Source organism: Simochromis diagramma, unplaced genomic scaffold (assembly GCF_900408965.1).
Source record: "Simochromis diagramma unplaced genomic scaffold, fSimDia1.1 OVJJ01000208.1, whole genome shotgun sequence".
Taxonomy (NCBI): Eukaryota; Metazoa; Chordata; class Actinopteri; order Cichliformes; family Cichlidae; genus Simochromis; species Simochromis diagramma.
In genome coordinates, this window is record NW_024386789.1 from 1857247 (window position 1) to 1872034 (window position 14788).

General features: G+C 40.2%; 4 protein-coding genes across 10 annotated transcripts; 2 read left to right on the plus strand and 2 right to left on the minus strand.

Moving 5' to 3' along the window:
- Position 1: 1 nt before the first annotated feature.
- On the minus strand, positions 2-1161 carry ndufaf8 (NADH:ubiquinone oxidoreductase complex assembly factor 8). Its single transcript, XM_040023275.1, has 3 exons — positions 849-1161; positions 206-316; positions 2-119 (listed from the first exon to the last, which is right to left on the minus strand). The coding sequence occupies exons 1-3, from the start codon at positions 927-929 to the stop codon at positions 99-101; spliced, it is 213 nt and encodes a 70-aa protein (XP_039879209.1). The 5' UTR covers positions 930-1161; the 3' UTR covers positions 2-98.
- A 115-nt stretch (positions 1162-1276) lies between these two features.
- tepsin (TEPSIN adaptor related protein complex 4 accessory protein) lies at positions 1277-7072 on the plus strand. 5 transcript variants are annotated; one of them, XM_040023258.1, is made up of 13 exons: positions 1277-1411; positions 1702-1780; positions 2070-2161; positions 2270-2363; positions 2457-2524; positions 2632-2713; positions 3064-3135; positions 3215-3403; positions 3533-3716; positions 4169-4282; positions 4618-4696; positions 4779-4913; positions 5028-7072. In XM_040023258.1, exons 1-13 carry the CDS (start codon positions 1373-1375, stop codon positions 5643-5645), a joined length of 1845 nt encoding a protein of 614 aa, XP_039879192.1. In that variant the 5' UTR covers positions 1277-1372; the 3' UTR covers positions 5646-7072. The 5 variants fall into 5 exon arrangements, with proteins under 5 accessions (XP_039879192.1, XP_039879193.1, XP_039879194.1 ...); XM_040023259.1 differs by having other exon boundaries at positions 1278-1411; positions 1708-1780; positions 3212-3403; XM_040023260.1 differs by having other exon boundaries at positions 1283-1411; positions 1653-1780; positions 3212-3403.
- A 354-nt stretch (positions 7073-7426) lies between these two features.
- si:dkey-21c1.1 (protein FAM104A-like) lies at positions 7427-9755 on the minus strand. Of its 2 annotated transcripts, XM_040023274.1 has the most exons (3): positions 9641-9755; positions 9155-9260; positions 7873-8929 (listed from the first exon to the last, which is right to left on the minus strand). In XM_040023274.1, exons 1-3 carry the CDS (start codon positions 9655-9657, stop codon positions 8672-8674), a joined length of 381 nt encoding a protein of 126 aa, XP_039879208.1. In that variant the 5' UTR covers positions 9658-9755; the 3' UTR covers positions 7873-8671. The 2 variants fall into 2 exon arrangements, with proteins under 2 accessions (XP_039879207.1, XP_039879208.1); XM_040023273.1 differs by lacking the exon at positions 9641-9755 and having other exon boundaries at positions 7427-8929; positions 9155-9634.
- Positions 9756-10205: 450 nt separating this feature from the next.
- LOC120728404 (archaemetzincin-2) lies at positions 10206-14442 on the plus strand. Of its 2 annotated transcripts, none has more exons than XM_040023271.1 (7): positions 10206-10320; positions 11053-11341; positions 11639-11812; positions 11954-12082; positions 12286-12449; positions 12631-12807; positions 13526-14442. In XM_040023271.1, the coding sequence occupies exons 2-7, from the start codon at positions 11053-11055 to the stop codon at positions 13679-13681; spliced, it is 1089 nt and encodes a 362-aa protein (XP_039879205.1). In that variant the 5' UTR covers positions 10206-10320; the 3' UTR covers positions 13682-14442. The 2 variants fall into 2 exon arrangements, with proteins under 2 accessions (XP_039879205.1, XP_039879206.1); XM_040023272.1 differs by having other exon boundaries at positions 11053-11131.
- Positions 14443-14788: the final 346 nt, after the last annotated feature.

Consider the following 14788-nt stretch of genomic DNA (forward strand, 5'->3'; position numbering starts at 1 on the left):
TTATCTCAACCACACCAACGTGAAAAACTTCTTAGCATCAAAAGTCAGTCAACTTGGTCTTCTTGAGATTGGTCCAGATAAGCCTGGATGATTTCCATTCATCTGGCTCTTTTTTTGGCCTGTAATAAAATCAAATATATAAATAGGTAAATGGATAACATTAAACAGAACTTTCAGTGTGACAGTTGCTGACACTGGCACTTACTGCATTGGTAAAGCAGATCTTCAGTGCTTCAAACTCTTTGGCACACAGATCCTTCCTCAGCTCCTGTGTGCCTGTTGTGGTAGCAGCTACACACTTTCCATACACTGCTGCCTGAATAACACACAAATTAAAACGTCACATGAAGCACATTTGTCAATGTAATAAATAACTGCATTACTTTAATTATTTGGACCAATGTTTTATTAACAAATGTACCCATTTTTATTAACTTAATTTCCACTGTTTTGTTTATTAAGAACTGGCACATTAACTTTATTGCCAAAAATTCACCAGAAGCTAAACCATGCTCTAAAATGTTAACTAGGTAAATCTAGTAATAAAAAATAATAATACAATACAAACAAGTGCTTATGTGTGCTTTAAAGAATAATTAACTGGTAGGTCTTTTTGTAAACTACATCTTGAGATAATAAAGTATATGGCAGCACGTGTATATTGTTAAAAGCTTAAATGAGGAAATATTTTGGATGTCCCCTACTGGGAGCTGCTGTAGAGATGGCAGCTGGCTTTGATGGAAGAGGCAGCTAAGTTTATTCATATCTAATGAGAAGAAGAGAGGTTCCAGAGTTGAACCCGTTCAAAGGATAATCTACCAAGCAGTATTTTTCCACCATGTACTTACCTCGTTCGCACACTGTGCAAAAAGTTCCGGGAAAAGTCTCATTTTCTCCCTAGTGCGACTCCAGACATTTGACCCAGACATGGTGCTGTTCAGGCGTAAATAGATTTGTTTTAATATCTGGTAAATTGTTTAAGTCAACGATTAAAAAAAAAAAAAAAAAAAGAAGCAGCAATATTTTCGTGTCAAATAGTTTCTTAAAATCTCTGACAACTCAAAAGAACCGAAATTATTTTTAACATACAACTAACAGACGGAGCTCCGGTGAAAACCCTGGGCAGCGCCATGTTGACGACTGTTTACGCCCATAAAAAAATCTGAACTATGATTCGTTCATTTCCTTGTCAGAAAAAAACATTTCTGAAGGTTGATTCGTCATGTTTCAACTCCTGGTTTAACCAGAACGCCAATAGAGTCGAGGATTGCTGCTTAGTGTTTTGTTATTGGCTAGCGGTCACCTCAAGCCCCGCCTTTCCATCGTACACCTCGAAGGAAGATGAGTAACCCGCAGCTGGGACTGCTAAATCATGGCAACATTTATGGAACGATTAGCCTTTCTTCAGAAAGTAAGTAATATCGACAGTCGTTATTTTAAAAAAAAGAACACAGAGAAGCCGAAACGAACAAGTTAAATGTCACGTAGCGTTGACGTACTTATTTAAATCTATTAGCTTTTGCGAAACCATAGCTTTCTTTTAGCCTGCTAGCTAACATCCTTAACCAACATCTTTTGGCTTTTTACTTTCTGTTTTTCACTGGACGTGTCAGGTTGTTTCGTTAAAACTTAATGCTGCACACTGGTTTAAGGGTCAGTTTGCGGTCAACTGAAGTGGTAAACCACAATTTCGTCTAACTGTCCAAGGTGCCCACCCTGATGAAGGCTACAGCAGATGATGAAAACCCCTGTCCTGGCTACCTTTTCCAGGAGATTGGAAGTATCCTTTAGCTGCTTCTGCTGTTGATCTGCAAAAAGTTCCTACTCCTGCTGGCCTCTTTTGCATCTTAGAGCTGTATAAGTAGGCTGTGGCCATGACTTTACATAATCACTGATGGGTACATACCTTGAGCATGGCTAGGATAGGATAGGTTAAAATGATATTTTTTTTGTGTGTGAAGAAAAGGTCTCACGTGGGTTATCAGTCAAATGTTTATACCAGCTAAACCATGGGAGTAGTAATATCTGTGTGATGAAGTGTTATATCCTTAATTCTAAGCACACTGTAGAAATCTCCCATGAGTCTTCAGGTTGTGGTCAGTGTTTGTTGGAATACCTCCTGGAGAGGCTACAAGTGGAGTCCTGTCATGTCAAACTGAAGGTGAGAGAATTGCTTTTGCTACTGTTTCTGTCTCTTTAAAGGACCTGTACATTGCTGATTGCAGTTTATGAGTAAGTGTGGGTTCTGTTCTTGCTTCTGGTGTATCAGGTGCTGAAGATCTTTGTCCACCTCTGTGGTCATGGGTCCAACCATTTCCTCACAGAACTCAGAAGGAACTCCACCTTCATCCAGCAAGCATCCGGTTAGATTTTTCTCATTTGTGCGTTCAACTTTCATTATTTTGCTGCTGCCATCGTTCATACATATTCACTTTGGGTAATTTTTATTTGATAAGTTTACAGCGGCCCTCCTGATCCCATCCATGGCACAGCATTATATGAGAAAGTGAGGAATACAGCACAGGTACGACATGGGTTGTTTTGTATTTTCATCTCAATATAGTTAGTTACACAGAAAGGGAAGGTGGCTTGAATAAGAACTTTTTTTCTTTGCCGTTCATCCATTTACAGGAAGTGGCCCGCTTACTTTTCACAGATGTCATTCCCTCCAAAAACAGTATCACTTCAACTAACCTTGCCCCCCCTACAATGGGTAAGTGCTAACACACATTGATTATGACCATAAACGGCACTCATCTTTCAAAGATGGGCAGGCGGGCGGGTGACGTGGACACCAAAGTTTGTGAAAGTGATAACTCAAAAATGAATTAGAAAGTATAATTTTCCTGATGAAAGATATAAGCTTTAAAGACTTAAAGACCCAAATATATGTACTACGTCCTGTATGCCAAACTATTGTACATCACTTTGCTACCAGGTTTGACTTTAGCACCATGTAATAAACAAGTAATAGAAGAGAATGGGTATCTGTAGATGGGATGAAAGAAGTAGTCATTAAATTGCATTGTGTGTACAATAGTTAATTTGTTTCATTCTCTTTAGGTATGGGATCGGCCACTTCCCACAGATCAGGAATGCAGGGTTTTGGATACAGTCCAAGAAAGCAGGGGACAGGTGAGGGAAGCCGAGCTGCACAGTAATACAAATCAAACTTACTGCGTGTGTAAATTTCTGGACCTGTGCCTTGCAGCAGGCAGCGACTCACTTCTGGATAAGATTCAGAAAGCAGCTGAGGTGGTGGCGAGCGCTGTCCTTCCCCCTACTGAGCATCAGGGGATCCGTCTCCATGACAACCATTACCGGGCCGTGGTGGCGCCTTCTGCACCCATAGAGGTGGCCGTGCCAGCGTGTGCCTATAATCTGCCTGCTTGTAGACCGAAAGGTCAGAAATGAAGCTGGCACAATTACGCATTTTATTGAGGCAAGATTGAGAAAAAGTATCAACTGAAGCCTTAGTAGCGAACAGATGTTTATAAATTAAGGTTTTCCTCATGTGTCTTCACTTCACCAGTGACTAAGTGGTGTCCGGGGCAGGTAGGAGGTGGCTGGGAAGAGACGGACAGTGGCAACAGCTCCTCTCACAACTCCTCTCAGGACATTGCTGCCAATAGCAGGGCGTCGGTGGGCAGCAAGTCAGCTGGCACAGGAAGCCAATCAGGGGCCAGCAGAGAGAGCAGTGGGGACCTATCAGATCGGTCAGTGTCAAAAAAGTTTAACCTTTTTAACACATCATGCCCTCGAGCCTTTTTTTTTTTTTTTTTTTTTCCTTTTTAATGCATTAGCTGAGAGCAAGTACTGGATTTTAAACGGACTTTACCCAATGCCTGTACAGTGACAGTGCATTTAATCTCCTGTTGTGTGACACACGAGAAAAGGAAACATCAGAAAATTGTTCATGTTTGAAGAGGGCTTTAGTTTGTTAAACCAGCTGTTTTTATTCCAGTGCAGTCACATTTAGGAGCTTGTAGCATAATCTCCAAATGTTCTGTGTGCAGTTTGTACAATTTACTGTTTACTGGTCCCCTAAGAATAAACCTTTTGCCAGGATTGTCAGTTTTTCTATGCAGTAAGGCATGTTCCTGAGCATTATAAGCCTGTGTTTTCTTTAAGTTTGTTACTTTCCTCTCATACTTTGTGTGGTTTCCAGGGTGGAGGCCTTGCAGCTAGGGGATTGTGGTCAGGAGATGGCACTCATCAATAAACTGACTGAAGGCTCCAAAGTTTTCCTTTCCAGAGAGGAGAGCCAACACTTCATCAAAGAGTCAGTGCACCAAAATCCCATTGAAAACACAACAGCCTGGACTGGTTCTTTTCTACAAGCTGGTTTCTCATTTTTAATTAGTTTTTTAGTAAACTCTTGATTATATTCAGTTGCCTTTTTTAATATTATAATTGAGCTATTTTCATCTTATTATATATTTTTGTCCTCCTGCTTTTGTGTTATTTTTATTTAATTCAACTATTTTACTCTATTCTATTTTAAGCTTTTTTTATTGGTTGTTTTGGTTTCTGTGATGCAGTAATTTGTTGGGACTTGTGGCACGATTTCAGTCTCTTTTTTTTTTTTTTCTTTTTCTTTTTTTTTAACTCTGTCAGGTGCTCCATTCTTAACTGTGAGGTTGTGGTGGAGTTGCTGTCTTGCAAGCTTCAAGATCCTTCCTACACCATTAAGATGGTAACAATGAGAAGACATCGAAAATCAGAATTCTTTGTTTCAACTTTACTCTGATTATAGTGTTGTTTGTCTACTCTTGCAGCGGGCGCTGTGTGCTGTCGCATCCCTGATGACCTCTGACCTCCTCTCTCTGGAACAAATGTTTGGAGCCACACAGCACAGACTTCGCCAGCTGAGCGAGGGCCCTCCAGGACCGGTGGCAAATAAAGCCACCAAGGTAAACGAAGCAGAGGGAGACTACTTTACTACTTAAGGACAAGTAGTAAACCCAATAATACTTATTTGTGCTTTTTTTTTTTTTTTTTTAAATCTGCATATCTCCTCTGACTAGATCTTGCGACAGTTTGAGGCTTTGATGGGCGGATCTCTGCATGCTACCAGGCAGGATGCAGTGAACAGCCATCAGGCAACAGTGAATCAGCTTCACACCTCTAGCAGCAATTTACTGCCAACACACTTGTTTGACAGTTTCAAACTTCAACAGCCGGACACTTCATCTGCAGGTGTCACTCAACCACCAAAGCACCCATCTCCCCCTCCTATTCAGGATCTGGCTCAGAGCCACGAATTAGCAGAAGATCAGGTCCAACCAGTAAGGACAGGCGAGGTGAGACTGCATGCTGAAGATTCCGAGTCTGTTCAAGATAAAAGCACCCTTGCTTCATGTGAACCTCAGAGTAAGCCACACCCCCAGAGCAGACTGTCTCTGTTCAGTGGCATGGAGCTGGTGACCAAAGGAAAGCCGCTGTGTAAAAGTGGAACATCACATGAAGAAGTGGAGGACAAAATAGGCGACAGGATAAAGGAGATGGACGCTGTGCATAAGTCCGATTGTTCAGTGAACTCATCTATCACCAGTAAAACCAGTGAGGATGTTCCCTCAGTTTGCAGTTCCTCTGCATCTAATTGCAGCCAGTCAGTATCAGCTTTCTCCTTTCTCAACTTTTGATTGCAGGCAACCGTTTAGAGCTGTTCTACTTTAAACCAATGATGTCATCATGCGTTGATCCTTTTGGAAACCTGTTTAATGTTCCAAACCAAGATCCAACCAGTTAAGTTGTAAGTGGATAGCAGATTCTAATTCAGTTTCTTTTCTTATCTGTGTGCCTCTTCAGAAACTGTTTTTAAACAGCAAATTGGGCCAAGAGTGAGATTTGGGACTCATAAATAGAGCCTGCAGATCATGTCCATCTATGGATGGTTTGTCTTCTTAAAGACAGGTCTTTGTCTGCTGCAGTGTATTTTAAAAGTATTTAATGACTGAAGTTGTCTTGGATAAGAGGTCTTTACTCTGCCTTACAAAGTCACAGGACAATAACTGCAGAAAACATGAAATGAGAGATCTTTTGTAACATTTACTTTAGAAAACTTAAGCTGTTTTTCCACCTCCGTATCTTTAATCCAAGACTCTTGTGCAGCTTTGCATGACATTACAGTTCAATATCATATTTATTTATGTCATACTGGGCCTCAGTGCAGCTCATCAGTTCATCCTCACCGTCAGAAACGAGCTGTCTTTTACTCTTCTGTGCTCATGGCCAGATCTGTGTACCTGAGGTGGTCTCATTAGGTATCTTCTCTCACTGATGTCATACAGAGACGGGTAGGAAAAAAATGTTTCGATCAATCTGAAGCCTGAGCTTTTAGTTTACAAGAATTACTTGAGCAAACACTGACCTCATTATTTGAAACTTCCATCTGTTTAAGCAAATAAAAAACATAATGGGTCCCCTTTCTACATAGTGCAAGGAAAGCACAGCCTTGACATGTGTTAAGCATGAGGGGGAAAAAGAACTAATGAATAAATACTTCTTTTAAAAAAATAAAATAAAATCATGGTTTATGAAAAGGCTTATTCAATATCTGGAAGGCTGATCAAATAAAAGTCCAAACCAAAGTCTAAGCGAGGCTAGTCTTCAGCAGCACCAGCTTTAGTTCCTGCATCATTTGCAAACAAAAATGCTCCACCCTGCTACTTTTCCATTTTCCCTAAAAATGACACTTCTGTGAAATCATAATGTTTAAATAGTAAAATGACAGATTTAGGCCTAAATTTAAATCTAATAAAGTACGCAGTTACTGTGTTTTGGCTTTGCGGGGCACACTGGTGGTTGCTTTTTCTCAGGATTTCTTTTATGTAACAACTTCCACCTCTGCAGCACGGCCTGAACCTCTGAGGGGGAGAACCTCTGTTTGAAATTTGCACTACAGTCGCTTTTCTTATGAACTCAAATCAAAAGAGAGTTGTCTTCCATTATTTTTGGTACTAAGCTATTAAGTCATTGTAAATGTTCCAAGTGTAAATTTAGAAATTTATTTATTATGTCTGCTCTGTTGACTAAAATGAGACTTGTAGAGTGCATGATTTAAAAAAAACAAACTTGGGGGAATTAATATTTTTGGGTTATTGTGTGTGCATAACTAATGTCTCGACTGTTTGATCATATGTAAGCAGTCATAAAGGATTTCTCATTTCAGCAAAGGTTTGCCTTCATTGTTTCAGTTACATATTTATTGCAGTGGAATGTAGTTCAAACTACACGCCTAAATCGTAATTCAGCGTAATTGTACTATAATGAACGCCACTGATGTGTTTCAGTTCAGTGAACACAAGCCAAGCTGTTCAACATGCAGGACAATAAAGCATGCTGTATTTTTGTCACAGCACTAACCACTACGCAGTCTTGATGTGATTTGTTTTGTTTTTTTTATCCGACATGTTTGCACACATCACTTTTGGCAACACTTTATTTCAAATGATTCAGGTAAATTACATATGAATCACTTACATTTCATTTTATTCCAAACACAGTGTACTGGTCATATTAAACCACCCATAAACAAGTATGGCTGACCGGCTTATGACACACAGATACACAATGTGGAAAATGTGGAACAAGTAAACACTGGGTTCTAAATTATTTTAAAGAGTCTGTTTTTGTTAGAAGCGCTGTGCCGAGCGGAGTGCTGCCTGACCTGCACTTTCCACAGTGCCTTCTTATGGACCTATAATTAGCCAGGGTTTAATCTAAGGTTGGATTTCAGCCAAAAGGTCTATGAGGATCTCTGTTCCATCCTCTTAAACCCACTGACCAACCACACCTAGACATTTTAGATTCATTTAGCCAGTGACTGCAAAAAGTAGCATGCTCTAACTTTATAGCTTTGGTTAGAGAAAACAAATAAAGCCTAAAATATTCTTTAATGGATTGTATTGATCGTGCTCCTTAGGAGTGAATCCATTGGCCTTCTCCATATGGGATCACAATAACTCCCACTTCTCTGATGGAAACAAGCGACCGACCGTCCCAGTCAAGAGTAAACAGAAAGACTTACAGAGTAAAGTGCTTAGCTTTATTTAGTTCTGCAAGCACTTTGGATCATCATCATCATCATCACACTTTTCTTGTGATTAGCACCAATGAAAATGTCCACGCATCGACGCACGCATGTAAAGAGAAGGAGACCTCTTCATAAAGTGCACGGGGTGCATGCATACACACACACATACACACAAATCCACACGTACACATCGATACTGCACAGAAAACCACAGTGGCTGGGCCATGGAAAGGCGGATGTGCTTATGATCTTGACAAATGGTACATGTCGAGGTGGGGATGAGCCCAGGATCCATAAACCTCCCCAGTGGGGTTGCAGCTGTATGCTGTTTTCATAATATGTCCTGTGCGATGGTACGACAACTGAAAGTTATCATGCCACGTACATTTCAATCAATAAAAAAGTTGTTATTAATAATAATAATGATAAGAACTTTGTAATACCATGATATTTTCAGAGAGTGAAAATCTCATACTGTTGCAACCCTATTCCCTACACATCATCGCCTTACACCTGACCCCATGGTGTTATTGAGGCTTTCTGGGAGGCACCATCATGCCAGCAGTGTTGACACTGATGGGTGAGGGACAAAATGGTCAGGAGGCAAGGTCGGGCGAGGGCCGGAGGTCACGGTCATGTCGACCCTGGTCGTCCTCTGGTCTGCAGACTGCTGAAGTGCGCCTCCCTCAGGACTCTGTTGATGTAGTCATATGAGACACTTCTTCCGTCACCATGGAAACCGTGCTGCAAGGAGCTGGCAGAGACTTCGGGCTTTGGGCTGACGGGGTCCTGGGTCCTGCAGCTGTTTTGGCTGTGTATGCATGGTCTGGTGGTGGCCACTATTGCTCTCTCTGGACTGCTGATCCCATTGCTGCTGTCACTGCTGGAAGACTGCAAACACAGAACAGAGTTAGAGTCTGAACAGCAGCTTCACAGATGGATGCACAGCCTGTGAATAAAGACGGTCTAAGCTCTTTCTGACAGCGGCGCACTGTATGTGATCCCAAGACACGTGCTCTATCTGCAAAAATGCAGCAAGATTTACATTATAAGGTAAAAGACGTCAACTTTTATAGACAATCAGGAGCAAATCCACAATCTATGTATGTGTCTCACCTCTGAGTCCAAATCTGATACAAGCAACGAGGGACCCCCTCCTGACCTCTTGGCCTGAGGCCTCAGCTGTTGGTCTTCCTCGCTGTCGCAGCTATGGTGCCTTTTCCTGTACAAAACAGCGATGCAAGGAACAGAGAGATTGTGTGACAGAAATGATGCAGGGAGGGGGAGACAGATTGGGCGGAGGAAGCCAAGAGTATCAGAAAGAGCGTACATGACCAGGAACCAAAAATAGCAACACAGGCTGAAGCAGTTATATGAACAGGCATGTGGCACTGGTACTATGAGACCATACAGACTTACACAGCTTTACTGGGGTCTGTATGAAGCTATATTATATGACTAGAACTTGGATGCCTGAAAAATGTGACTTAGTCATAACATTGAATTACAATGACATAATAACTCAGTGTATTTTTCCATATGGTGATGATCCTATAATAAATAATTGTGAAATATTGTGAAAATGTATGTTCTCGTCTTTACCTGCTGTCAGTCAGCATTTCTCCAGTCTTATCGGATGCTTATTTTTGGCAAACAGAAAGGTTGACACTCCTTGTCAGCCGGGTTAAGATGTCTTATTTAAATGCTTTGGCAATGCTGCTCTCTCTCATCTCACTGGGAAGTCCAGGGTGTGTAAAACGAGCTATCTTCAGCCGGCTGAAGAAGCACCGGTAGCCACAGGAAAGCAAAAAATCTCCGCTCTGCCAGCGTCTCGGCGGGGCCACAAATTTAGCCGAACGAATAAAAGCTAACAAGCAAGTTGCTAGGTATTCTCGTTTACGCTGTGAAATCTCGAGGAGCCCCGGTCATGACAGCAAAGAAGCAAGCTAGCCCGCTAGCTGCTACCTGCTACCGTTTGAGTAGCCACTTATCTAGCTAACTTTAGCTGCACTAACCGAAAGTTCTTCCGCTTTCGTATGACGTCTACTTGCCAATAAGCGTGTTGAATTGTTCTCTTTAGTTTGCAACAGTCCGCTACGAGAAACCAGACCGGCAAGTTTACGATAAATCTGATTTTAATGTCTGCACTACAATACGTGATACTCCGAAGTCTTTTGGAAGACAATCGCGACTGCGAGCTTTCTTTTTTCTTTAACCCCGCCCCTCTGTTTACATGACGTAAATATAGCTTCCGGTGTGAACAAATAGAAGTGTCGGTTAAGGTATCTTCTCATTATTGTATCCTTCCCTATTGACCCATTTGCCTTATTTGTACTTTTAAGTGTTTTAAGTGTTTTTTTATTGTGTGTCGAACAAAAGTGCAAAAACGCGTTTGCTAACTATTCTTTAGAAAATATCATATAGCATTAAGCTAGCTTGTGAGTTTATATTTACTGTAATGTAATGTAGCTGCTATTAATGTGTGATAATGGTTTTCTCTTCTTCCAGTCTCCGCTATTTAGCTGCTGACAGAACTGGACTGACCTGATATAATTAGCCTACAATTAGTGCATAAGTATTTAGCTTTTATATTGAAGGGGTTTGACAAAAGAGTTAGAATAACTGTTCAGGAAGTACAGCCATTTTACACACAGTACCTCCCTTCAGAGAATCCAAAGTAGTCGGACCGTAATTGTAATTGTTTTGGCCAGGTGCAGTCACTCCCTTTTAATTTTAGTTTAGCTTACTTTGATCTCTTGGTGGCTTAATGTTTATCACAAAACACTAGAGTGGATCAGTCCTCCTATCTAACTCTCGGCAAGAAAGCAAAAACATTTACAAATACATTTCTCAAAATGTCAAACTTTTCCTTGCCACATGCATCCAAAGAGAGCAAGACATCCATGTAAAAGGAGTAAAAAGAATCAATTTATGTGATGGGGGGATAAAAGATGGGAAAAAACATTGTCTTGTCTGCAGGGTAATCAAGTTAATGCAATGCATTTCTCCTGCAGATGAAGGTGATCCAGTACACTCCAGAGAAACTCCATACAGCTTTGGTCTCCAATTCTCAGTATTTAACTAAGGTTTATAGTAAGTACACAAAAGAAGAAAAGCGCCTTCTGGAGGAAGGATTCCACGCTGGGCAGCCGGGTTCCCTTTTCCAACTCCTCACCGTGCACTCTGACTCTGACTGGATCCTCGCTCACCCCGAGGAGCCCGAAGACTTTGAGGCCTTCTACAGAAAGCCTTATCGCAAGACCCCAAATGAAAGCCAGAGTACTATTTATATTCAAACCATAGGTGTGCATATCTGCATATCGTGTACTTAGAATCTCTATTTCTCTCAGTTCTAGCGGAGTATGTGTGGGGAGTTGTGAAATGTTTCTCACAGGATTCAGTAGCTTTCAGTTGATGCCCTTAGCAGTGGACATAGAGAGCATGAGAAGAAAAAATGAGAAAGAAAAAACTATAGTCAGTTAATTTTGGGCATTACAAATGGGTAAAGTATGTCTAGTGTGTGCAACAAAAGGGTGTGGTCTCCAAATTCAGCATGCCACTTGGTTGCTTAGGCTTAATTCTGCACTTTGTTTGTTGTAGGTTCTTTTGGAGAAGTTGCTGCCCAGACAGACCAGTATGTGGAGTGGCTGCGAGATTACTGCCAAGCCTTCTTCTACGGGCTTTCTGTGAAGTTGCTTCCAGCAGTTGCAGTGTCTGAAACAAAGTGCTCTTTCAGGGTCAACAGTAACTCTTACAACCTTCAAATCCTTACTGGTAATGACTTAAAAATAAAAACAAAAAACGTACATTTAACAATTTTCCATATCAGTTAGTGACTTTGGACATTTTCCTTGCAGTGTCAATCTGGGTTGGTGCAATTTTCTTTGTCAGTACTGTTTTTCTCTTTAACTAAAGGCGATCTGCTACAATTTCTGAAGAAGAGGAAACCAAAAGATGCTTTTTGTATTGTTGGAATCACAATGATTGACCTCTACCCCAAAGATTCATGGAACTTTGTCTTTGGACAAGCTTCTCTGACAGAGGGTGAGGTTTCTAAAAGCAAAGCACTAGGTTATTCAAACACAAATCAGTCTTGATGCAATTTGTTCCATGAGCATTGGGGAGGAGATGCTTAGTTTTTTTTTGTGTGATGCAATGTGACTGAGTAGCCGCTAGATAGTGCTAAAGTGAAATACATTAGAGGGGAGATAGCTTCCTGTGCTCAAATTTTTCCTAAATGTGTACAGGAATGGGCGTTTTCAGTTTTGCCAGATATGATGACAACTTCTATAAGAGAAGTTATGCTGGAAGGCTGAAGAAGCATCTTCAGCCAAGGCAGGAGGATTATTCTGTGTTTGACGGCTATTACACTCCACCGATCACTAGCTCTCTGCTGCTTCGATCCTGCAAGGTTACTAAGAAACATCTCAGTTTACTTAATGTATTTAGTTATTGTTGGTTTGCCAGTGGTCATGATCTGCCCACTTGTATCAACACGTCTTATCAAAGCACTTATTTCCATAGACCCTTGTAAACCTTCACTCTTGTGTCTGTTTTTAGTCTTCATTGTAACTTTAGTGTTTCTGCTCCAGACCATGACTCACGAGATCGGCCACATGTTTGGAATCTCACATTGCCAGTGGTTGAGCTGTGTCATGCAAGGCTCCAACCACCTCGATGAGTCTGATCGAAGGCCCTTGGACTTTTGTCCCATCTGCCTTCGCAAACTGCAGTTCGCAATCGGCTTCAATATAGCTGAAAGATACAAGGTAATGACACATTGATTGCTGAAGACAAAGAGATAATTACAATATTAATCCCTTTACTCTCTTTACTATTTGGTTATTGAATAAATACAGCACCAGCAAGACATTAATTGGAGTTTATCAGACCATTGTTATTTTAACAAAGATATAGTCTTTGTATACTCTGTGCTGGAATAGTGAGAGTTCATCTGAGTACTTATTTGATGTGGGGTCATGGGTTAAAAATATTGATTATTTCAGATTTGTAGGCTGAGGACACAGTGCAGCGCATAGATTTTGCTAGAAATACTAGAAATGCCTTTAAATCAGACTGAATTTTGACCCCAATGTGCTGAGCAAGTAGATAGTAAAAAACATATTTCACACAGGCTGCTTCACAGTGCCGGCTTGATTTTTAACTTGGCATTTTTTTCTCGTACTTTATTTTGTTTTCCACATTTTGTGGAAATGTCATCACACTGCACTTATTTGTTGTTTATGAAGCAGCTGGTAACAGTCACTGTCAAAGCAAGAATGCAAGAATCTCCCACACAGTATTGAAAATGCATATAAAAATAAAAAATGGAAAGATACACAGAAATACATCAAATAAAAATCATAAAAAAAAAATAATATTTATTTTTAATATTTATAATATTTTTATAATATTTATATTTTAATAATGTAAAAGAATATAATAAACATCAGTTAACCTTTTTTTTTTTTTTTTACTGTTTATCAGGCCTTACTTCACTGGATGGATGAGGATCAGACTGAAACATCAGTGAAGGCATCAGCCAGTCATACCACACCTCACTTTACAAAACCCACCGAAGCCTTTAATGCATCCAAACTTTGGGTCTGCAGGTGTTTGGAAATACTGGAAAAGGATCAATAATAGTTCTTTTTTACTCTATTTGAGCACTTTATAAATTGCATTCATCCACTCAGTCATACAAGCACTTTTTACAATCCCAAAAATGTTTATTCTTCAGGTCTAATACTACTGGAGTAATAGAAAGCCGTACCTCCTCCGTCATTTGGTGTTTTGATGAAGGTACTTGAGAGTGCTTTCTTACACCCTCCATCCAATTTTTTTCTGTTCTTAACATTTGTGTTGCTGTTTGATTATCAAAGTAGATTTTATGTATCAAAAGTCTAAGTATTGGCTGGCCACTGTAAAAAGTCTACTGAACTGTGCTGATTAAAGCCCAAAACCATATGTAATGGGCATCTTGCGTGGTTGAGTGGGTCATCTACTGATCAGAAGGTCAGTGGTTTATTTGTCAGCTCCTTCAATCTGAAAAATATTGCCCCCAGTGCAATGTGATGCTTAGAAAGCACTTAAAATCATAGACTAAAACACTAAACAACTCTATTTTACTTAATGACGTGATGGTAGCACTTTGGAAACCTGTGTTTGCACAATGTAAATTCAATTAAACATGTAGTATGTATATAAGATTTATCATATAATGTTAGCATTTATAGGTTTACAGGTTTTGGAAGACTAAGCCAGCAAATTTCTTTTCTGTCAGTGTATCTGTGCATTCTGGGATTAATTTGCATGTTTTCAAATAAATGATGTGTTCAGTGAATGAACATGTTGTCAGTTTGTCTGCTGGGTTTTAGAGAATAAACCACGTTCACCTGTCTGTTTCACAGTGTTGCTTTATTACGAACAAACACGTTTTTGATACAAAAATTGTTTGCGGGTTGACATCCCGTATTAAATAGCAGTGCACCGTTAACTTAGTGACAGTTTGATTTGATTGCAAGTAAGACACATATAATCAAATTCTCCTGAGCTTCAGGTATTTCCCATAACAAGTGTAACAAAGATCTGTGCAACTGATTGTTCTTGCTGCAACATTAGCATCACATTTTGTCTGGCTATCGTTATTGAACTGATCACTGAGGTAATTATTGAGCGTCAGTGTTAAAGTCTCCTGTCAAACTAAGACACCTCCCTTAACGCTTAATCACTCTGAGTGTACCCTTTGTC

Coding starts and splice junctions, on each gene's coding strand:
- ndufaf8 (XM_040023275.1), bottom strand. CDS start 929: ATGTCTGGGTCAAATGTCTGGAGTCGCACTAGGGAGAAAATGAGACTT. Junction 317..848: donor TTGCACAGTGTGCGAACGAG/GTAAGTACATGG, acceptor TGTGTTATTCAG/GCAGCAGTGTATGGAAAGTG. Junction 120..205: donor AGATCTGCTTTACCAATGCA/GTAAGTGCCAGT, acceptor ATTTTATTACAG/GCCAAAAAAAGAGCCAGATG.
- tepsin (XM_040023257.1), top strand. CDS start 1,373: ATGGCAACATTTATGGAACGATTAGCCTTTCTTCAGAAA. Junction 1,412..1,701: donor GATTAGCCTTTCTTCAGAAA/GTAAGTAATATC, acceptor TTCGTCTAACTG/TCCAAGGTGCCCACCCTGAT. Junction 4,283..4,617: donor AGCCAACACTTCATCAAAGA/GTCAGTGCACCA, acceptor TAACTCTGTCAG/GTGCTCCATTCTTAACTGTG.
- si:dkey-21c1.1 (XM_040023273.1), bottom strand. CDS start 9,370: ATGTACGCTCTTTCTGATACTCTTGGCTTCCTCCGCCCAATCTGTCTC. Junction 8,930..9,154: donor TATCAGATTTGGACTCAGAG/GTGAGACACATA, acceptor CTGTGTTTGCAG/TCTTCCAGCAGTGACAGCAG.
- LOC120728404 (XM_040023271.1), top strand. CDS start 11,053: ATGAAGGTGATCCAGTACACTCCAGAGAAACTCCATACAGCTTTGGTC. Junction 11,342..11,638: donor TATTTATATTCAAACCATAG/GTGTGCATATCT, acceptor TGTTTGTTGTAG/GTTCTTTTGGAGAAGTTGCT. Junction 12,083..12,285: donor ACAAGCTTCTCTGACAGAGG/GTGAGGTTTCTA, acceptor AAATGTGTACAG/GAATGGGCGTTTTCAGTTTT.